The sequence below is a fragment of the Periplaneta americana genome, chromosome 14, assembly GCF_040183065.1.
Source record: "Periplaneta americana isolate PAMFEO1 chromosome 14, P.americana_PAMFEO1_priV1, whole genome shotgun sequence".
Taxonomy (NCBI): Eukaryota; Metazoa; Arthropoda; class Insecta; order Blattodea; family Blattidae; genus Periplaneta; species Periplaneta americana.
Genome location: NC_091130.1, coordinates 13,986,482 through 14,011,076, shown reverse-complemented (window position 1 = coordinate 14,011,076; position 24,595 = coordinate 13,986,482). Strand labels below are relative to the sequence as shown.

The following is a 24,595-nucleotide window of genomic DNA, read 5'->3' as shown; positions in this document are numbered from 1 at the left end:
ATATGTATAGCGTAAGTTTTTTTTTTCTTACCGCACGATTAGGCTACTAGCCATTTCCAAGCTTCAAGATTCCAATCATCTTACGAAGCCTTAAAGATTTCTGTAACGCGCTAAACAGAATTTTCTCATACAATTCTGTTCACAAGAGCAATCACTTTTCTTTGTAAGTTTATACATTGCTCAAAACAAGAGGAACACTATGAATTAGGCTATGTAATAGTAATATGCATTACAAGAGCGGTATGTCGAAGTTTTCATGTTCGAGGAAAAGTTTGAAAAAGCGAAACGTAGTTGAGCAATGACGGCAAATTTGCAAAACAAAAATATCTATCTTCAACATTGTTGCTTCAAAATGTTTTCTGTGTTTACTATACTCCAGCAGGCCGTGATATACGTCTGTATTTTTCCCCCCAGTCTATGATGAGTCTGGAATATTGTTGATTTTTTTCACTGCTTCTTTAATATTACTTGCATCACGAATGCAGTAACCTTAGTGGAGTTACAGAGTTTACTTAATTTTTGCAAATATTTAAAAACAATAATTAACAGTGCAATTTAGGTGAAATTGCAGTGGTAAGTTTCTAATTTATAATTATTACTATATTGAACGCCTCTAAAAATAATATGTTAAAAGCCTAAAGCAGTAAAATTAATATGTCATTTAAGCAGTAAGAAGAGGGAAATTTTTATGTGTGTTAGGTTGGGAATACTGAATGTGGAATTTTAGACTTTCCGCGGATTGGTTTTGTGCGGAAACCAAGCAAATACGCACGATCTCTCACAAAATATCTTTTGTGCGAGATCGTGCGTATTTGCTTGTTTTCCGCACAGAACCAATACGCGGTAAGTGTGAAATACCACATTCAGTATTCCCAACCTAACACACATAACAATTTCCCTCTTCTTACCGCTTAAGCGCGACATTCATTTTACTGCTTTAGGCTTTTAACATATTATTTTTAGAGACGTTTAACATAGTAATAATTGTAAATTGCAAACTTACCACTGCAATTTCACCTAAATTGTAATGTTAATTATTGTTTTTAAATATTTGCAAAAATTAAGTAAAGTCTACTACTCCACGAAACTTATTGCATTCCTGATACAAGTAACATTAAGGAAGCCGTGAAAAAATCAACAAGATTCCAGATGCGGATGTTATTACTGCAATATGTTATATAAATAATATTGTTAAAATATTAAAATGAAAAATAAATCATTACATAACCTTACCGTTTGTTTTAAGTTCGCATTTATAGACTGGGAGAAAAAAAAGACAGACGTATATCGCGGCCTGCTGGAGTATAGTAAACACAGAAAACGTTTTACAGCAATAATGTCGAAGAAAGATATTTTGGTTTTCCGAAGTTGCCGTCATTAAACAGAATCCAACATGGAGATTTCATTGCAACTAATTAGAAATTCGTCTTTCAGGTATGTAATAAACGATCTTCGCACAAAATAATGTACGATACACGAGCGGTATGTTTGTTTTCATGTTCTCGGAAATTAAAAAAGCCTAACTACGTTTCGCTTTTTCAATCTTTTCCTCGACCATGAAAACGTCAACATACCGCTCTTGTAACGTATATTAATATTATCTACTTCTGTTGAAAAAGTATGTCATTATTTAACACTTTTTTATTTCAGAAGTATCCTTTTATTTTCCTATAAAGTAAAACACGTTGCTACGTACGTTACCTTTTACATAGCAACGTGTTACAAAAATTTATATCAAGCTTTTTTTTTTCAATACGCTATACCAACTGCGCCAACCAGGCCGACGCGCATGCAGAAACGGAAATATGATTCTGGAATGCGAAAAAAAAATCCGTATACAACAGTAACAATTCAAATAACGACGCCATATTTGAATTTTAAACTTCCAAATAAAATCGTGACTTTTTCTACAGCGAGTTTTAAGGAAGGCGTCCACTTACCGGAAGGATCCGTACGGTGCGTTCGGATTTTTATTCTTTGCATTATTTTAAATGGAAAATCGCCCACTTGGCCGTATCGTCTCTGTCCACATGACCGGATTCCATTCAGCATTCTGGCCAGAGAATTCTAAACGTATTTCCGTACGATCCAAGATCGAAATAAAGAATGTCATGGCAAATATATCGATTGCAAAGCCTCCAATTGCGGTAATATTGATGGTTTAATGAAGTGGATGGTGTGAAACTTATTGTATTAAGTCCAACAGTATGAAGAGTTTTATAATTTATGAAATTAGAATTGAGACAGGGAGGTCAAAAACCCACTAACTCCAATTTTTGACAAAATTGAGTTATAGGCTGGATTGTGCTTTTTAGTTTGTCCCGCATGCGTGGAAGGCAAGAATACACTAATATCCACATTCATCTGCATTCTGGGGGCTGTTTTAAAACTCGTGGAAGTCAGAACTCCACTTACTCCATGGAATAAGAGAGTTTTTGCATTCCAAGCTTAAATTCCCGGTAGGTGGCAACACTATCGCTCAACCAGCTGAGTAAAGTGATACGATACGGTATTAGAATGTCACAAAAATCTATGAAATCCATGTAAGTAAGACTATTAAAGGCACAATATCGAGTCGATTAACTTCCAGAAACCCAATACAGATGCATCATTCCCCAGTCAACTAAAGTACAATTCAGCATTGCCATTGAAAGAAGAAAGCAAAAGGACTTGCAAAATTTAATGCAGTTTATTTCTGAGGAAAGTAGTATGAATTACCAAACTCTGTTTGCGGACAGTAATAATCTAGGATCTAGATGCACAGGAAGAACACGAGAGTGAGAGAAAATACAGAATCTGTGACATGAATGAGGCTGTGTTAACATTTTAATATTGTTTGTGGTTTTATTTGTGTATTTTGATGTGCTTTGTGGTAATTTGTGATTTTCAGTCTCATATATTTGAAATTTAAAAAAAAATGTAGCAATGTTAATCTTAATAAACTTCCATTTTCTCGTATATTCCAATGTTTCATAAGAGAATTATGATATACTTATTTTTTTCTTCACATGACTCATATTTATTCACTTTTCTTAATTCATACACTGTGGAAGTCAGAAAACCACTAACTCCAGCAATGTTTATTTCAAATTGTAGCGTAAGATAATGTAAACATTTAGGTTTTGAAGTATTTAATTAATAAAGAATGTAATTTTGTGCGAGGTCGTGCGTATTTGCTTGTTTTCCGCACAGAACCAATACGCGGTAAGTGTGAAATACCACATTCAGTATTCCCAACGTAACACACATAACAATTTCCCCCTTCTTACCGCTTAAGCGCGACATTCATTTTACTGCTTTAGGCTTTTAACATATTATTTTTAGAGACGTTTAACATAGTAATAATTATAAATTGCAAACTTACCACTGCAATTTCACCTAAATTGCAATGTCAATTATTGTTTTTAAATATTTGCAAAAATTAAGTAAAGTCTACTACTCCACGAAACTTATTGCATTCCTGATACAAGTAACATTAAGGAAGCCGTGAAAGATTCCAGATGCCGATGTTATTACTGCAATATGTTATATAAATAATATTGTTAAAATATTAAAGTGAAAAATAAATCATTACATAACCTTACCGTTTGTTTTAAGTTCGCACTTATAGACTGGGGGAAAAAAATACAGACGTATATCATGGCCTGCTGGAGTATAACAAACACAGAAAACATTTTATAGCAACAATGTTGAAGAAAGATATTTTGGTTTTCCGAAGTTGCCGTCATTAAACAGAAACCAAGATGGAGATTTCATTGCAACTAATTAGAAATTCGTCTCTCAGGTATGTAATTAACGATCTTCGCACAAAATAATGTACGATACACGAGCGGTATGTTCGTTTTCATGTTCTCGGAAATTAAAAAAGCTCAACTACGTTTCGCTTTTTCAATCTTTTCCTCGACCATGAAAACGTCAACAATATTAATAGATAAATGTATAATATTTAAAGTTAGTGAGAGAAATAATAAGTTTTTTTTCTCTCGCCTGTAAAATTTGGTTTATTGGAGTTAGGGAGTTTTCGATTTCCGTCTCAATTACAGCAATTTAATATGAAGGAAGAACATATGCGATGAGAATGGGAAAATGCTAAATTAACCAGTATGTCCTTCATAGTTTAAGTTACAGAGCTATTCATTTTATTTCGAGGTTCAGTTCAGAACACTACAATGAAATAATGGTATCTAGCGGCAAATTACAACACTATTTGATGATTAATAAATTCGGAAATGCGGACAAGTGAGAGATATTACAATAAAAATCCGAAAGCAACGAACGAATTTTTTCCGCTAAGTGTGCGCTTACCTTTATTCATTTAAATGTCTTTTGAATTTTTCCGTAGTAACCGGACGTAATGTATATTAATAAAATACGAAGTTTCCTTCACCTGTCACAAGGTGGCATTCGGTGATTTATCGGCTGGCAATGCCACAAATCAATGACACAGAAACGAAAACAACTGAATTTCCTACCAGGGACTTCATTCATAAGAACAGGGAAGGAAGGAAACAAGGACAGAGCTAAGCACCGTTATTGAGGTTATGTTTTGTTGTTAAATTACAGATTTCGTTTAGAGAAGACCAGATTATGATAAGGTGATAACGGAAGAATGGTAAAGTGAGAACGAGGGGAGAAACTGAAATGCTCTACAGCCATTCCATTTGTCACGGATGTTACATTTTTATTATTTTCAAACTCTATATAATGAAAATGAAATGACTTTGTCAACTTTTATTATTAGAATCAATGTAGAAGATCGGTATCATTTTACAGACAAAAAGTTGTTTGAATAAAATTTATTATTATTTCAGAAAATAAAGAAAAGGTTCCGTCACGGATGTTACAAGATTTGTGAACTCACTTCACACATTATCAACAAAAAGTGTAAAACTTAAAAACTTATAGGTCTCTGCTGAGAGGATAAAAAGGAGGGAGTACTCCAAAGCAAATATGCCTGAAATCGGTGCGACGGATATGACGTCAAACTACACATTTTACGCCCCATAATCCACCGCGAAATACCGCCAATTGCCAAATATTAAATTGCTACTATCGGTTTTGGTCATACGTAAACGGATTAGAATGGATCTGGAGGTAACAGGACTACTAGCAGATTATTATATCAATATATATTTCACTGTATATTTAGTAAAAGTGTTATGGTTGTGACATGGACTGAACATTTCATTTCCACATTCTTTCTCTTATCAAGAAGGATGTTGGCATTCCTTCATGTGTTAAAGCATAGGGGGAGATATCAACGGACATATTCTACAGTTGAACCGAACAGAATATTAGCTTATTAAAAAAAAAAAATAATACCTGCTGAACTTGACTACACTTTAGAAATATTCACAACATAAAACAATTTGTAATCGTAATAATATGAACAAAACAGCTGATAAACACACCGGAAAAAGAGATGAAGTGTGGGTAATTTGGCGGCCATACTAGTACACCTTTTTGGTTCCACCGTTTCAAGCTTATGGTCCGGGGTTGGGTCTCTGCCTCAAGCAAAAAGAGATTCATTCGCATAGTGTCCATGTGAAAGCTATGCAAATCTCATGGCATTCAATTAGTTCACAAAAACATAATCGGTAAATATTTTATAGCTGTTTCTTTCATGTCACGGTTGTTACATACATTTTGTCACGGAAGTTACAGATTCAGTTTCAAAACAACTGTGACATTTCTAAGCCAAAATATTCACTTTAACTATAACATTGCTAATTGTTATTAACCCCAAGCAGGCTAATTAAAATAAACGGGGAGAAATAATCTAGTACAGATAAAAAGTTCTTAATCCTGGAGCTCTGGAATTAACAATGCACGCTTTCAAAATATTTCTTCAACAATACCTCTTTGAAAAACATACATCTCCCCAGCGAATAGGGATTATAAAGAATGGACACTGAGCGAATTTTCCTGTGTTTTGTTTCTCTGTGCGCCAGCGTTTAGTTCCACTTTCAAGCGCTAGAAGTTAGTGTAATCGAGCATACGCTAAGATAATAATTGAGTATAGAGTTGAGACACAGGATCCAAACATCGCCTACCTTACTGCATAATCCAGTAACGCTTTGCTTCAAATAAATTCAAGTTAACAGCTTTTCCTTATTTCTCAGCGACAAACTAGTTGTAATAATATTTTTTTATATTCCAGATATAATAAATTATATTATAAAATAATATAATACACAATAAAATTATGTATCAAATTAGTTTAATATTTGTATAATATAATATAGGTATATGGTTTACTTCTCATAAGAGTTTTGTTTTTCCATTTTCAGTGATATCAAATCATTACATATTTTAATTGTTGTTGGAGTCAACGTCTCAACTCTCATTATGAAGGAACTCTAGAGTCTAGACATTACAGTTAATGACGGATTTATTATTTTATGTATCCAATTTATTTTATTTGAGTACATAATGTACCTAGATGTATTAATTATGTATTATATTTCAGCTGTGTCGACTGCTAGCTGGTGTGATGTCAGCGCCAACTCTAGGGAGAAAGCAGAATCTCACGCTCTAGCTGGCTTGAAGGTCATTGAAATCAGTCTGGCTACATCAAAGGTACCGACGCGAAGTGTCCATACTTAGTTACCTATACGCTGATCTCCCTATAAGTGCTTCAAACTTTAGGAAAACAAAAAGTGTTTATTAGCTAGTCAAGACTAGCCTAATTAAATTGAAAGCCCATAAAACTTGTAAAATATTTTCATTTTGAAAAAGAAAACGTTAAAATATTTAAATTTAGAGCCTTATCTATAGAGTGTCCCAAAAAATGTATACACTCTTTAATAGCTCATAACCAGGGAACGGATTTATATGGACTAAAAATATATGAAATATGTAAATATATATGTAGTTATTTTTACCAAAATATGGAATTAAATATGGATTTTTACCAAAATATGGAATTAAATATGGACTTAAAATTATAAAAAAATGACTATGTACGTTAAATATTGGTACATTTTAATCAAACTAAACAAAAAATATAATGGACGTACCTTATCTTCCAATGTAGTTTCAACAAAACACAATTTTTATTGTCTGTTACCATAACAATAGGTTACAAACATTTCTTTCAAGTGCTGAAAAGTGAATCTTCTTCTATTGTCTCTGAGGATAGATTTATACTGACTAAAAGAGCGTTCGACGTCACAAGAAGTAACTGGTACATAATTCAATTTCACAATGTCTGCTGGGGATAAGTCCAAGTTAATCTTCACTGTTGATTCACCACTCATCACAGCAACAACCTTTTGTAGTTCTTCATATCCAGGGTTTTTTGAAAGTACAGTGTCCACCTTAGCTCTTACTGCATCTGCAACTTTACCTCTACCACGATTCAGTTGTTCCACAGTACTATTTATAATTTCAAAACTTTCAGATAGTGAAAGGTGCCTATTTTGGAGACTTTTGAGCGTTTTTATGATGCATGAAAATGTATGCTGAATGTGAGCTAAGTCATTCTTCACACTTATGTCACAGGTAACTGTTTTCGCAGTATCAATTGAGACTGCATCTTCAGAGTCCAATGCAAGGAGAACATTGTTAATAGAGTCTATATGTTCGGCATAATATTCAACTGCTTCTAGCCATGTACCCCATCTAGTTAAAATTGGCTTTGGTGGCAATGGAATTTCAGGGTACATTTCTTTCAACACGTTAACTCTACTGGGAGCTTTGAGAAATACTTTTTTCACTGATGAAATCAACAAATCTACTTTAGGGAAATTGTCTCTGACCACTTCTGCCACACGATGAAATGCATGCGCCACACAAGTAAAATGAGTCAATTTAGGATATACAACAGATAATGCTTGTCCAGCTTTGACCATATAAGGGGCAGCATCGCTAATAAAGAATAACACATTATCGTACATAATACCCTTTGGCCACAGGATACCCATAGCTTCGTTGAACAGTTTAACTATAGTTTTGTTATTGCACTTTTCTAGAACATCACAATGTAAAAGAATTCGTTCAGAATATTGTTCACTTAACAAACCGATAACTACATTACCAACAAGTCTACCTTCTTTGTCGGGAGTCTCATCAATGGAAACCCAAATTGAACTATCTTTAATTTCATCTCTTATCTTCTGTATTGTCTCATCGTAGATGGATGGAGCATACGTCTTCCTAAGTGTTGACTCATCCGGGATTGTATGTTGAGTATATTTTTCAAGGAATTCCCTGAAGACCTTATTCTTTAGTTTGTAGAGAGGAATATCAGCAGAGATGAGAGAACGGCACAGGTCGATGTTAAACTCAGATCTTACATTCGATGTTGTTGGTTGTGTTAAAAACAATTGTCTCTGCTTGGAATTTAGTTGTTTGTTGGCCTGATGTTTACTAGTTGTAATGTGTTGTTGCACCAGGAACTTTTGTGTAGATGATACTGCACACTGACACAAATTACAAAATAATATTTTATTGTCAGTTGATAAACCATCTTCTTTAAATTCTGAAATGTAACTTGTTAGTTTTGATTTTAAATTGACTGAATGACGTACTTTTGGCATATTTACCGTCTTTATAGTATGATTTACAAAACTGAACCTATGTGTACTCTGACTGGCATTTAACTGTTGAGCTGCACAACTGAAGTCTGTTAAAAATTTTAAAGTAAATTAATACAGTTTTGTAACTTACTTTCCCATTGTTGATAGGACTGCTAATTTTCAAATAACTCTGATGTTAAAGGGATTACTGAACATGTGTTTAAATCTCTATTGTTGAAATGTATTTTTAAAAGTTAATGGAATTTTGTTTTGTTTTATTGTTAAACCTAATATAATATGGACTGTTTTATATGAAATATGGAAAATATATGGAAATTAACGAAAATATGTACTAAACTCTAAAATATGGAAAAATATGGAAAATAAAAGTAGGATTTTTCAACCCTACACATTGTGAAACATAAAGATAATGCAAAATATAAATTATATTAGCTTTATAAGTAAATATGTATTTACATATAAATCCTTTCCCTGCTCATAACTAACTCACTTTTTAATATTTTTTTCAGGTGTTACTGCTTAAAATAATGGCTGAAGTAAGACTAAACTTTGAGGAAAGAAAATTCATTCTAAAGTGCTACTGGAAGACTGACAATATAAGCGAAGTGCAAAGACGGTTTACAATGGAGTTTCAACGAGATGCACCAACGAGACTCACAATTGCTCGTTTGCGGGACAAGTTTGAGGATGAAGGAACTGTTCAGAATGTCCATAAGAACAATTTCTGAAGACCACGAACATCCACCAGCCCCACAAGAGAAAGCGAAGTCATCGAAAGGTTTCAGCAATCTCCTAGAAAATCTGTTAGGCAAGCGGCTCGTGGGACAGAACTTTCAAACTCGAGTGTCCATCGGGTTTTGAAGCGCGCTCAATGGAAAAGTTTTATTCCTAGATTAGTCCACGCTCTCAATGAAGATGATCATGACCGGAGAATTGAATTTTGTGAGAGGCACCAAGCAAAATGTGCGGAGGACAATCAATTTCCATAAGATTGTTTGGAGTGATAACGCCACGTTTAAGTCAAATGACTCAATTAATCGTCACAATTGCACCTACTGGGCATCGAACAATCCTCATGTGACAGTGGAACACCATGTGAACTTACCAGGAGTTACAGTGTGGTGTGGTTTGTCAGCATTTGGTTTAATTGAACCTTTCTTTTTTGATGGTACCGTGACTGGTGCAATTTACCTCAACTTGCTACAGGAATCCGCCATGCCATGCATCGAAGAGACGTTTAGGAATGAAGAATGGTACTTCCAGCAGGATGGAGCACATCCCCACTGCCATCGCGACGTGAGAGTCTATCTTACACGGCCACCTGCAGAACAGATGGATATGACGAAGAGGTAGTACCGAGTACCCCCCTCGTTCACCGCACTTGACTCCGATGAACTTTTTTTCTGTGGGGACATGTTAAGCACAATGTTTATAACACAAAACAAGCTACAATCGACGAGTTGAGAGCGGCCATTGAAAGAAAATGTGTCCAAATACAATCGAAATGATTAGGAACGTTTTGGGTTCCATCGGTCAGCGTGAAAGTGATTCTACAGAATTTCTTTAGAAGCGATGGATCTAGAAGAAATTATGTCACGATCTTCTTGCTACAAAAAATACGACAAAATAGTTTTATGATAACACCAGAAAGAATCTAGTAGACTGTGATCGGAAACGAGAACAGCAGAATTAAAACTTCGCCAACTCTTAAGGTTGGTTCACAATAAACCGGAAAGGAGACTCGGAACGAAAACGAAAACGGTACAATTTTAAAATGTGTAGACCTACATTTAAATGTGAGCATTCACAATTAACGAAAAGCTTGCCGGAGCCCGGGATTGGGAACGGAGAGTTGGTCAAGTTTCAACTTTGACGTTTACGATTCCGATCACAGCCCACTAGATTCATTATATTGTCATCTATAAGCTATTTTGTCGTCGTATATTTTGTAGCAAGAAGACCGTGACGTAACCTATGCATTATTTTGTTCTGTGCTGTGCATCATGGAGCAAGTTTTATTTGATGAGATTCTAATATTGAGTGTTGAGGAAAATCCTCACGTTTACGATAAGCGGCGCGCCTCGTATAAAGATGAGAAAATGAAGGAGAATACATGGCTTTCAATAGCTGCATCTTTGAACACCGATCGGAAGCGAATCATATTTTATCATTGTATTGGTTGTATTACACACTACATATTCATGCTTCAATTCAATAACTACTGTTGTGTTCATTTTTGTTCTATTACAAATGTTTCTTCTCTAATTATTTTACGTTATGGTAGACTTAATAGGTTGTGATAATAAAGATGCATGGGCATATTTATAGTCCCGTACCTAATGAAATGTTTCAGTTGAAATTTCGAAGTTGGTTAACCTGTGTTTATGTTGGCTGCCTTGTATTCATAAGAGAACGCCATTGGTCAATTATACACAAATAACATCACAATGCGTAATATCGACTTTACATATCGTTATTGACATACATATCGATATGCATAGTCGTCTACGTTCTCGGTTTATTGTGAATCAAAAATGTTCATATTCACGTCCTCCGCTTTTCGTTTTCATTTTGGTTCTCGTTCCCGGTTTATTGTGAACCAGCCTTTACGCTCCCGTTCCCGTTTTCGGACTTCGGCTAGCTTAAGGCTGATCCACAATAAACCGGGAACGAAAACGACAACGAGAACGAAAATAATTTTAAAATAAATGTTTTTAAATGTGACCATTCACAATTAACTATTGTGAATGCTCACATTTGAATACATTTTAACATTATTTCCGTTCTCTTTCTCGTTTCCGTTCCCGATTTATTGTGGACCAGACCTTAGACAGGTTAAATTCCCAGCTTTCTTTAATTCGGCACTAGAAGAAAATGATGCTGTCGACACCACGCTGAGGACGCCTAAAATTCCCAGAGAAAGCTCGTTATTAATTTTTAAATTTGTTATCTGACGCTAAACTAGATAAAATTTGATTCTATATATATGGTTCTTCTCGAAAATGAGAGTCAAACGTGCGCATTTTCCCGAGTTTAAGATCAAAGATAATATATCTGGACTATTTGTGTTAGCTCGAAACATATGAACTTCTGTCACATTTTGAAACGAATCGGCCAGCAGTCTGACCTCATTCTGTACAGGCGAGAGCATACAGCTACAGTTAATGGTTAATTCAGCTATGATTTAAACTACAAAGGCTATTCAGAGTCGATGAGATGATAATACATCGATAATAGAACAAAGGAGCTTTGATAATGACAGAAAAAACCAAAGCACATCCAGCAATCTGCTCATGGACGCTCTTTTCGCCACAAACCTCAAAGTATCACAGGGGATTGAATTCTGTGTATTATGTGGTACACTGGCTGCAAAAGAAATGCAGAGTCTAAGTCGCTATCGATTTGAAATATTATCGTGTTACGATGACTTCACTTAGGAAATAGAAAAAGATAGAGAAGGCACTGCAATAAAATAATTTATTATACAAACACATCTGAACTGGTCTGAAGTTTCTACAGAGTTTTTATTCCATGCAAAGGAGAAATGTGTAGTTAAATGTTTCAATTAGATTCAGTTTTCAGTTCTGTATCTATATTTATAATACAATTTTATATTTATAATAAAATTAATACATTTTTGTCAATACAATATGAAACGTAACTGGCCGTATATATCGATTGTAACAATGACAGCATCCATGGATAATAAGGAAGGCTGTGGAATACGATATAAACTGCAGTTTCACTATTTTCGTGTAATATTCTTATTAATGTTGTAAAATAAAAGTGTATGAATAATTACAATCAATTCATATTAAATAATAATGTGAACATGTTATAAAAGTCATATTTACATTTTTAAAAAACTAATCTCAGAAAAATAGCTTTCCATCTCGCCATGTTTGCTAAGTTCTCGGAAAACGATATAATTTCGTATCGGCATTTCTTTCGCAGCCCAGTGTACGAAGTCGTGATACGGGTCACGGCAAATCCAATCAATTTTTTTTTTTTAATTATTACTTTGCCGTTCATACTTAACGAAATTTGGTACATCGGTATCAATTAGATGGTGTTCGGGTAAAGAGGGTTGTCATTTTTTTGTGCAAATGGAGTTTTGTTCACCAGGGGAATGCACCAGTTAAATTCTACAAATGGGTGTGCAAAAAACAAAAGAATACTAGCATTTAATGTGTTTTATTTGTCTAGAAAATTATTTGCAATAAGGATCCGTTAAGCAGGAGAAAAAATAGTCTTTGCCCAAAGTTTGCAGCGCTCTATTCCGATAATGGCCCGAGAGAAATGGCTAATTGCTATACAAGCAGATAGGTAAAAATAATCTGAAAATAAATGTCTTGAATCTTTTTTGCAAATTAAACCGTTTAGCCATGAATTTAAATTGAATAGTAACGAAAATCGTTGAAATAAATCTTGCAACGCAGCGCTCGTCGCGTGTTACTGACAGAGTATAGCAGAGGGGGAGGGGAAGGTAAAGAGTGCAGGTCGCGCTTGCTTAGAGTTATTACAGTAGCCTTGATGTTGCTAAAAACATCATAGAAACATAACGATTTCCTCTAAAACGGTGAATGTTGGAGAAAAAACTTATTATTTTAGATTTTTCAAAACTCTCCTCATGATCTATTACCATCCACACTGTATACATACATACATGCAAAATGTTATGTTTTATTTAACGACGCTCGCAACTGCCGAGGTTATATCAGCGTCGCCGGTGTGCCGGAATTTTGTCCCGCAGGAGTTCTTTTACATGCCAGTAAATCTACTGACATGAGCCTGTCGCATTTAAACACACTTAAATGTCATCGACCTGGCCCGGGATCGAACCCGCAACCTCGGGCATAGAAGGCCAGCGCTATACCAAATCCGCCGATTACATACATACATGCATGCATGTATGCATGCATGCATACATACATACATACATACATACATACATACATACATACATACATACATACATACATACATACATACATACATACATACATATCGTCGCTACTATTCCAAAATATTGTAAATGTAATGACCGTTGAATTGGATTGAAAAATAGCCTAAAAATCCTCAATGGTTTATGGACGCTTATAGAAGAATGAACAATACATTTTCCGCAACGAAAGAAAAGTGTAATATAAGTTTCGTTATATTTAATAAATGTAGAATCCCAACTGTGGTAACTTTCGAGGAATATCACTTTTGTTGACGTCGTACAAAATTTTGTCCAATATTCTTTTGAGAAGATTAACTCCGTACGTAGATGAAATTATTGGGGATCATCAGTGCGGTTTTCGGCGCAATAGATCGACTATTGATCAGATTTTTTGTATTCGACAGATAATGGAGAAAAAATGGGAGTATAAGGGTACAGTACATCAGTTATTCACAGATTTCAAAAAGGCATATGACTCGGTTAAGAGGGAAGTATTATATGATATTCTTATTGAATTTGGTATTCCCAAGAAACTAGTTCGATTAATTAAAATGTGTCTCAGTGAAACATACAGCAGAGTCCGTATAGGTCAGTTTCTATCTGATGCTTTTCCAATTCACTGTGGGCTAAAGCAGGGAGATGCTTTTTAACTTCGCGCTAGAATATGCCATTAGGAAAGTTCAGGATAACAGGCAGGGTATGGAATTGAACGGGTTACATCAGCTTCTTGCCTATGCGGATGACGTGAATATGTTAGGAGAAAATACACAAACGATTAGGGAAAACACGGAAATTTTACTTGAAGCAAGTAGAGCGATCGGTTTGGAAGTAAATCCCGAAAAGACAAAGTATATAATTATGTCTCGTGACCAGAATATTGTACGAAATGGAAATATAAAAATTGGATATTTATCCTTCGAAGAGGTGGAAAAATTCAAATATCTTGGAGCAACAGTAACAAATACAAATGACACTCGGGAGGAAATTAAACGCAGAATAAATATGGGAAATGCCTGTTATTATTCGGTTGAGAAGCTCTTATCATCCAGTCTGCTGTCCAAAAATCTGAAAGTTAGAATTTATAAAACAGTTATATTACCGGTTGTTCTGTATGGTTGTGAAACTTGGACTCTCACTCTGATAGAGGAACATAGGTTCAGGGTGTTTGAGAATAAGGTTCTGAGGAAAATATTTGGGGCTAAGCGGGATGAAGTTACAGGAGAATGGAGAAAGTTACACAACACAGAACTGCACGCATTGTATTCTTCACCTGACATAATTAGGAACATTAAATCCAGACGTTTGAGATGGGCAGGGCATGTAGCACGTATGGGCGAATCCAGAAATGCATATAGAGTGTTAGTTGGGAGACCGGAGGGAAAAAGACCTTTAGGGAGGCCGAGACGTAGATGGGAGGATAATATTAAAATGGATTTGAGGGAGGTGGGGTATGATGATAGAGACTGGATTAATCTTGTACAGGATAGGAACCGCTGGCGGGCTTATGTGAGGGCGGCGATGAGCCTTCGGGTTCCTTAAAAGCCATTTGTAAGTAAGTAAGAATCACCTCTTAGAGTTTGGTGCGGAGATTACTATCTACCCTGTATATATATACCCAGAGTGTAAGGGGCATAAGTGCCATTAAGATTATTCATGTCATATGGAACAAAAAATGTCCTCACAATGTTTTTCTAATTGAAATATTTAACTAATTATTAAAGTTTACAATATTAGGCGTTTGGCAACGTTGTTGGATGGGGAGGAGAGGGTTTAGAGGTTCACAGTACAGCTGAAGCAGGGACAGATATACCGATACAAACAAAACAGATGCAGGGACGGACCAGGCCAACTGTTCTTTACATAAAACACGCAGCAAATACAAACTTTCAATCTTATTAATAGAACACTATGACCAATTTTCGTTTTATTTAACATATTGCTCCATTTTTTATTGTACGTCTAAAAATAAACAATAATGGTTTATTGTACAAAATCACATGCACGTTTTTTTTCTAATGCAAAATTTTAATCTCTTCCGCTTTCGTAAAGCAGTATCATTTTGAAAGAAACTTAAAGTTTGCAGTTTGTCATATTTTAGGGCATGACACTTGACGAAAAATCATTTCTTACAGATAAACCATTCGTAAGTGCCTAACTTCAGTTTGTTTTCGTATCAATACGAACTCGTTAAATTACATTTGAAAATTGTACATACCGATTTATATCATATTTTCCACGTGCCCACCGTCGTTGAGGTCCACGATTTTCTAAACGGAGTAAGAGAATCCCAGTTTCTAATAATCGTTAAGAAACTACTACTAAAGTTCGCCGATTAAATAATCTTCTTTGCGGAAAACGTTGATGGTACATCTTTCTTGCCGCACTTGAATTACGACGACTTTCCCCATAAACTATTAACATATGATATTCCTGAACTGTGAATGACAATGTAAGTTGTTTATCGAATACCTGTACTGAACTGCCATCCGCTCGGCAGCAGACCTATGGACAGGGAGCTGGAACTCAGCTGATCTGTACGTCAGCAGCATGAATTATATAGGCCTATGTTTATTTTTTTATGTATATTTATCTATTGTTCTTGATTTAACAATGAAGTTCTTACCTTTGTTTTCCTATATTTAACTCTTAAATTCGGAAAGTATCCTACATGATACAACAGGTTAATAGGCTATATGCTATAATTTTAATAGAACAATAGAAAAAAAATTGGTAGGAAAATTAAAATTTCACAATGCTATAATATTGTACAAGATATAAAAATACGAACATTGCGATAGTTGTTTTCTTTACGGTCCGACACGGTTTAATAAACTAGTGTGAGAAATGAATTCCCAAGAAACTAGTTCGATTAATTACAAAGAGTCTTGGTGAAACGTATAGCAGAATTGGTATAGATCAATTTCTGTCCAATTCACTGTGGGCTAAAGCAAGGAGATGCACTACCACCTTTACTTTTTAACTTTGCTCTAGGGTTTGCCATTAGGAAAGTCCAGGATAAGAGAGAGGGTTTGGAATTGAACGGGTTACATCTGCTGCTTGTCTCTGTGGATGACGTGAGTATGTTAGGAGAAAATCCACAAACGATTACGGAAAATACGGGAATTTTACTGGAAGCAAGTAAAGAGATAGGTTTGGAAGTAAATCCCGAAAAGACAAAGTATATGATTATGTCCCGTGACGAGAATATTGTACGAAATGAAAATATAAAAATTGGAAATTTATCCTTTGAAGAGCTGGGAAAATTCAAATACCTGGGAGCAACAGTAACAATTATAAATGATACTAACTTACAAATGGCTTTTAAGGAACCCGAAGGTTCATTGCCGCCCTCACATAAGCCCGCCAGCGGTCCCTATCCTGTGCAAGATTAATCCAGTCTCTATCATCATACCCCACCTCCCTCAAATCTATTTTAATATTATCCTCCCATCTACGTCTCGGCCTCCCTAAAGGTCTTTTTCCCTCCGGTCTCCCAACTAACACTCTATATGCATTTCTGGATTCGCCCATACGTGCTACATGCCCTGCCCATCTCAAACGTCTGGATTTAATGTTCCTTATTATGTCAGGTGAAGAATATATGATACTCGGGAGGAAATTAAACACAGAATAAATATTGGAAATGTCTGTTATTATTCGGTTGAGAAGCTTTTATCATCCAGTCTGTTATCAAAAAATCTGAAAGTTAGAATTTATAAAACAGTTATATTACCGGTTGTTCTTTATGGTTGTGAAACTTGGACTCTCACTTTGAGAGAGGAACATAGGTTAAGGGTGTTTGAGAATAAGATGATTAGGAAAATATTTGGGGCTATGAGGGATGAAGTTACAGGAGAGTGGAGAAAGTTACACAACACAGAACTGCACGCATTGTATACTTCACCTGACATAATTAGGAACATTAAATCCAGACGTTTGAGACGGGCAGGGCATGTAGCACGTATGGGGGAATCCAGAAATGCATAAAAAGTGTTAGTTGGGAGGCCGGAGGGAGAGAGACCTTTGGGGAGGCCGAGACGTAGATGGGAAGATAATATTAAAATGGATTTGAGGGAGGTGGGATATGATGATAGAGACTGGATTAATCTTGCTCAGGATAGGGACCAATGGCGGGCTTATGTGAGGGCGGCATTGAATCTCCGGGTTCCTTAAAAGCCAGTAAAGTGTGAGAAATGAAGTTTTGCCAATTTAAGGGTTAACAATTGTTAATATACCTACAGTTTGTCATATCTGGACAGAAAGAGAAAGACAGATGGACAAAGAGAGAGAAAAAGATGAAAGAGAGTAATTTCCTGTTCTCGGAAACCAACACATCTTATTTTTTTATTTTATGTATGTAGCGCAGGGTACAGCCCGATTATTTTAGTCCTGACAGCTCAGCGACGCGAAAGAGGGGAAGTAATAGTAGTGGGGAGAGTTCCGGAGTAGAGATAAGGGCGAGCGGTCGCTAAAGGAATGCAGTACAGCTCAACTGTACTGGAAAAACAACGCTATACCCCATGCGAGACATCCGATCGTTTTGACTGCAGGCGACAGACTAACCTTGAATATCCCTTGGCATAACTTAATGGACTCGCCTGACCCAAGCGCAGATCGCCGGCGACTGTCAGGACTAAATAATCGTACTGTACCAATATGAAAAACACGATTCTGGCTTTCATCCCTGATCACTAGGGCTCGGAAGTTAATGAATTATCATATTTTTTTCTGAGACATCACAGACATCACACATCATCTCTGTATTCCTCATCTTTCACTGTTGCTACCGCTCGTCACTGGAACTCTCTGCCGCCTGAAGTCAAGGGCTGCCAAACATTGAAATCTTTCAAATCCAAGTTAGAAAATTATCTTATCACGAGTTGCCAAACTAACTTACTATTATGACAAGTGTTGTATTGCATGTTTCCACGTATTCACATTTTTTTTATGTTCTAGTGATATTTAACTTATTTTATATTTTTGTTTTCGTATTTTCCGATAATGGTATATCTATAATGTGACAAGTTGAGCTATATATAATCATAATTTTCCTTGGTGTGTACTCAAAAATATTGTATTCATTGTATGCTTTGTACTGCACTATTTTATTGTTATTATTATTATTATTATCATCATCATCATCATCAATAATTGTCTAATTTTTTATACTTTGTATGTCTCATTTATTTTGACCTGCTGTTCACATTTTATGTATGCTTTTTTCTTTCTTTCTGTATGTTATATATTATGTCTGATTTATACTTACTTGTTGTTTACATTTTATTATTATCTTATTCAGTTTTGTGTGTAAAATTGTAGTGTACTTTGTAAATTTGTAGTGTTTTTTGTAACGCAGTTTTACTCCTGGTTGAGTGTTAGAGAAGGCCGTATGGCCTTAACTCTTCCAGGTTAAATAATAATAATAATAATAATAATAATAATAATAATAATAATAATTATATTATTATTATTATTATTATTATTATTATTATTATTATTATTATTATTATTATTATTATGTAGAATGCAATACAAAGTCGTTTCACTTCAACATGATATAATATAACCTACTTTTATTTTGTATTTTTCGTCGTTTATTGTCCATTTTTTAGAAAATTTCATACTTTTTGTTGCATTTTTGGCCTTTTTCTGCTTATGAACGAACATTTTTAATAAGAGGACGCAATTTTGGTTGTAAGGAATGAATAAAGCTTTTCAGAAGGTTTTGATATCTGACAGGACAAACACTGCTCTGTAAGTGGATATGGTTTACGTATGTGGGTCTAGATGTAAATGTATATGCAATTTTTTTTTATTTCAAATACAGTCCTGTATAAGGATATGCGACCTGGCTTTGCTACAAACGGAATGGGAGTTGGGGTAAGGAGGGAGGGAACAGGAAGTTGCAACCTGCGGAAGAGGGTGCTACAAACCACTGAGCAAGGGGTTACGGTCAGTAGGGGTAAAAGAAACCTGTTCGCTCTGCTTTGTGTGGGAACAAGGTCCCTTGGCATCCCCCTATTATCGTAGCATAACGCATGTAATCGTTTTTTCTTGTAATCATTACATTAATTACTGTAATTGAGCAAGATACGTTCCTGAGGAAAAACGATCGTATTAATTAATTCCAGAGTTATATCAGCCGACAATGGTCGTGAGGTTTCGAAGTCCAACATAAAGGTTAAGTTCGCTATGAATATTTATGCGGAACTGTAAAGGAAGTCACTGTGACCAAATGTTTACAATAAGGCCTTATAAATAAATGCATTCACAGTCATTCGTATTGGAAGTAGAAACTGCACTGAAAACGATATACATTATTATGATTTCGTTCTTCATTTGTTAATTATTTCACTGTTACCAACTAGCGTGCTTTTAACAAAGTTTAATTTGTAGGCCTAAAAAAACAGTTGAAACCCTAGGTCGTGGATTACAGAAAAATATTAAATGATTTCTGAATTAAAATTTATATTCAAAATGAATTTTCAATTGATTAGATTTAATAAAACGCAGATTTGATTTTGGGGATTGGGGCAGTATTTCATTAAATCTTACACAAAATGAAGTAAGATAAAACCATAATATATTTCAAGGAAAGGGAAAGAGAAATTTCACTAATTAATGCCACATAACATTCGTAGCAAAATAAAATAAATTAAGGTTAAAATAAGCCTAGTCGTTGAAACGTACGCAAGGAATAAAATAATTCATAAGCAGCGTGGGAGCATGACGTGCTTAAAGTAAGAGTGGAAATGCAGGTTTCCTGGTGTTTGTGTACGGCGTCGATAGGTATCAAACAAGAGCAAACAACAGAAGAGGATGTACTGTAATTTTACTTTCGATGAAAACCACTTTCTGCATAGCCTGCCTCAACGCGGCGGACTCTTCCTTTCGCTAGAATGACCCACTAACACCGTGAAATGCCGTGTTAAATAAGCCTTATGTCACAGCCACGCTGGAATAAAAAGCTTTATACTACCGCTGCGGCGTGCACCTGTTAAAAATCAGGTATCCATCGGATTCACGAGGTTCCCAACATAATAATGGTGCTCAAAAACCACGTGTAAGAAGCAGCCAAGCTGTACACAACACACATTTTATCACAAAACCAATTCCGTTAAGATTATACATGTCTTAGCTACGAGATAAAATGATTACTATTAAATACATGTTTACTATCGATATGTACGTAGGTAAATAAGAGTGCACGCTAGCTGCCTGCACTAACTGCGTTTCTTTGTGGACTGGCTACACAAGCATTTGAGGGTTAAGCATCTTGTGACATACTAAATTGTGTAGTTAAATGAGTGGACTGGGCAGTGAGGCATTACCTGCAGCAGAACTAGATGAGTATGACACTTGTAGCTCGGCTTGATTGTGGTCTGTAGCCGTGGGTTGTGTGGTGGTAGCGGCAACGGAGCTAGGAACGCTCAGTGCCCTACCGTTCGCCTCCTCATGCATGTTTTGGCCGTAATCCCTGTATGTTGAATAGAGATCTGTAGTCCCAGAGCTTCTAAAAGCCCTGAACTTTTCCTTCGTCCCAAGGTTTCACTAAAATCTTCTTCGTTACGTGATATTTAAAAAAATCAACGGAGGATAAATGTAGGTCTGTAGGACACTTCACTTCACTTTGCATTCAGACATGACTCCGAAGTCAAGCTAGCGATGATGTCACAGGTTCCAAATGCAGTAACGTATTGGCTTTGTTTATGTATTAAAACGAGAATATTTAACGCTAATACTACGACTAACAAAACCAGAAACGACTTCGACTTTTATGTGATTAACGAAATGCTTCTAACGATACCTTAAGCACGTTATAAAACCTTTTAATTGAATTTATAATTAGGCAGTATCCCTTTCGTTATGAAAACTAGGTCATTGGATGTAAGCGTCTTATACTCCCAAATATATGAAACGTAAATCATCGTAATTTTATTACTATGTAAAAGAACTTTCTTTGTGATTTCGTCCAGTTTCATTTCAGACTTGTATCTAAAATTACATTAACGTAGTTGCTTATATGACTAATAATGTTAAATCCCATTTTGATATACTATTGCCATCTAGTGGCAGTAATGAAAACTACCCAAACGTATATCAGCTTAATTTCATCGCAAGAGAGCGTGTGAGACAGTTTATAAGCGAATATTATAACACACAGGATTGCCAATTTAATATTATTTTCATTTTTATAAAGACTCATACAATGATCATGGTTGTAATAATTATACTTAATTTATGTTGAATGTTATGCGCTTTTTAATTAACTATGAAAGAAAATGAAAAAAATGTCACTAGTTGAACACTGTACCATAACCTAAATCATTTGAAAGCATTTTCTTAAACGGGTATTGTCATTTTATTTAACATTAAACTGAAAAGAACTTATTATATGAGCGCGAAGCGAAGTTTATATACGAGTTCACGATAATTGTGTGTTGTCTTCATTCACTGCCATTGTGCAAACATCAAACACCGAAAACTTCATTAAAATCAATAACCTCACTCGTCATTTTCTTCCTTCTTTTCCTCAATATCCTTTATCCCTAATTGCATTAAAGAATAGAATAAAATCTAGTTATATCAATTGAAATCTGAATTTACAATACATGTTACAAGCACAATGTTTAAACATTATTGTTATTAATTAATTCCGTAATTTTATTTATGAAACAGCCACGCCCTCGATATTTGAAATGACTTCACTGCATCCAAATGAATCATGAAAAGTATGACGTATCGCGATGATAAATTTAACAATAAAAATTTAATTGGAGGAAAGGAAACTCCGTTGTATTTTAGGATACGAAATTTATAGTACATTGGTATAGTTCATAAACCACTATTTAAAGGTTTCTTTTGTTTACACCATTGCACGAGTATTGTCACGGCTTCGTATTGTTAATAATTGGTATTGGACGATTATGAAACACATTAATATAAAAAGTAATTAAAAATGCTGCATTTTGTATACTTCAAAATCAACTTTACTGGACGTTGGATAATTAAATATAAAATTCAGTGTCATAAAGATTATACATAAATGTTTCATACCAGTACGTGTTTCAAATTAGTTCAGTTCTTTCATATGATGAATGATTTTCTTCTTTTACTTTCTATAAGTTAAAGACATAAATTAAATCCCAAAACGTAAGATATCTGATTTTACTTATAAATTGCATGGTTTAAGTAGATATAAGAATTTAATTTTACATAAATTTAGCTATTTATATGAGATTATCATTTTTAATAACTTTTTCCTATTTTCAAAAATTGAAACCGGTATTTAAATGTAGATATAGACAAGGACGAATATCAAAATCGAGTAGAAATAATTTCGTGGATGAATATTAATTTATATAAGGAATTTAAATGCTTTATCAGTTTGTTCTATATAGGTCTAATAAAAATTACGAAAAAAATAGTTTGCTCTGATGTTTAATAAATCACTAGCCTATTCTATAATGTTAATCTATACTAATAATAAAACTGTAATCTAAATTTTTCTGGTAATGTTCACCTTTGAAATAATAATCGGTATAAATATATATTTAGCTCTTCTGAGACCAAAAATCGCATTTTTGAAATTGTTTGTATGTCTATTACCTTTTCACGCGATACTGGCCGAACCAATTTCTATAAAAATTGGCACCTAGGCTATATAAATTACTTAGAATTTAGGCTATATGACATTCAAAATACTATTTTTAAAAGAGGGTTTATAAGGGGGGCCTGAAGTCAATAAATCGAAATATCTCGATTATTGATTTTTTAGAAAAATGTTACATTACAAAAGTTTCTTTAAAAAAATGTTTCAGACAAGTTTTATTCTATGCAAAATTTTGATAGGACTGATATTTAACGAGAAATATGAGTTTTAAAATAACAATGGTTTTATATCAGTGCCTTCTCAGTCAGACTAATACAATGAAGTGAAAACAAATGACTCTGCGTTTATTTAAGACGGCTTTGCACAACAAACTGAATATTATGTTCAATTAACACTATTGTTGTATGGATATCATTGTAATATATATGCGTATAAATGTTTATCAATATTAATATGTGAAGAGAGAATATTTGTGTGTTTGTAAGAAGTAATCTCAGAAAATACTTCACCGATATGGATAAATCTTTCACCATTGGTAAGTGTAGCTCCCTCTAGATGGACATAGTCTATATCATTACAGTAACTCCAGACTGAATCGAGGATTGAGCCTAAAACAAATACTTACACACAGAAAATTTGATATATTGTCGAAACATTTTTATTACTTAATTACGTATTTGAGTTCTATTAAAAGAACTTCACTATTTTTAATGTTAAAATCGCTAAATAATATATTGTATCTTATCACACGAGTGAACAATATTGGAACTTTTTGGAAAAATTTAAATCAGAGTTTACCATCCATTTGAATACTTTCAGGGTGAGATAGTTTGTTTGTTCTTATATTTGCAAACTCCATGTCGATTGAAGTTCGGAGCGTTAATTTAAATTTACAGCAAGAGCTAATATAAGTGTGGTGAGATAGAATTAAAAAAAAAAAAAAGAAAAAGAAAGAGATTTACACGATTAAAAAAAAAAACAGAGATTTACACGGAGGGCATTTCTTTAGAGCACTTGAAAAAACACATTATCCTAATCTTTGGGCATTTTCCAAAAAAAAAAAAAAAAAATGCCAATGTTTATTTTGTCCAGGTCTATGGCTTAAATCAAAAGAAAGGTTGCGTTTATCTGACAAGAAGTTAGGAGCGTTACTTAGTATTGCTGTCACAAACATTGAATCAGATTTCAGTCAAATTGTAGAAAATCGGAAAGGAAACTGAATATACAAGAGTGAACACATTTCAGGACATTCTTCCACTGAAACAAAGAAACGCTGTTATAAAGTAAACATGCACACAGAAAGATACTCCGCTCGCTGTGTTGACAATAGTCTGCATAACATGGTTTCAAGGACGTGAATTCAATGTGAGCATCACTGCTCTAAAGGCATGGCTATGACTTTAACTCGTGAACTGGAGGGGGTATTGATTCACTACATCTCCGTGCTAAACGAGGCTAGCTTACCATCACAGTCGCACTATATTGGTGTTCTATGAA

General features: G+C 34.6%; 1 protein-coding gene across 1 annotated transcript in view; it reads right to left on the bottom strand.

Moving 5' to 3' along the window:
* ftz-f1 (ftz transcription factor 1) overlaps positions 1-21,976 on the bottom strand; it is an 897,129-nt gene extending 875,153 nt beyond the window's left edge. The window contains exon 1 of the mRNA XM_069845012.1: positions 20,817-21,976. Within this exon, the coding sequence (XP_069701113.1) occupies positions 20,817-20,946 (130 nt within the window). The 5' untranslated portion in view covers positions 20,947-21,976. The remainder of the gene's footprint in view (positions 1-20,816) is intronic.
* Positions 21,977-24,595: the final 2,619 nt, after the last annotated feature.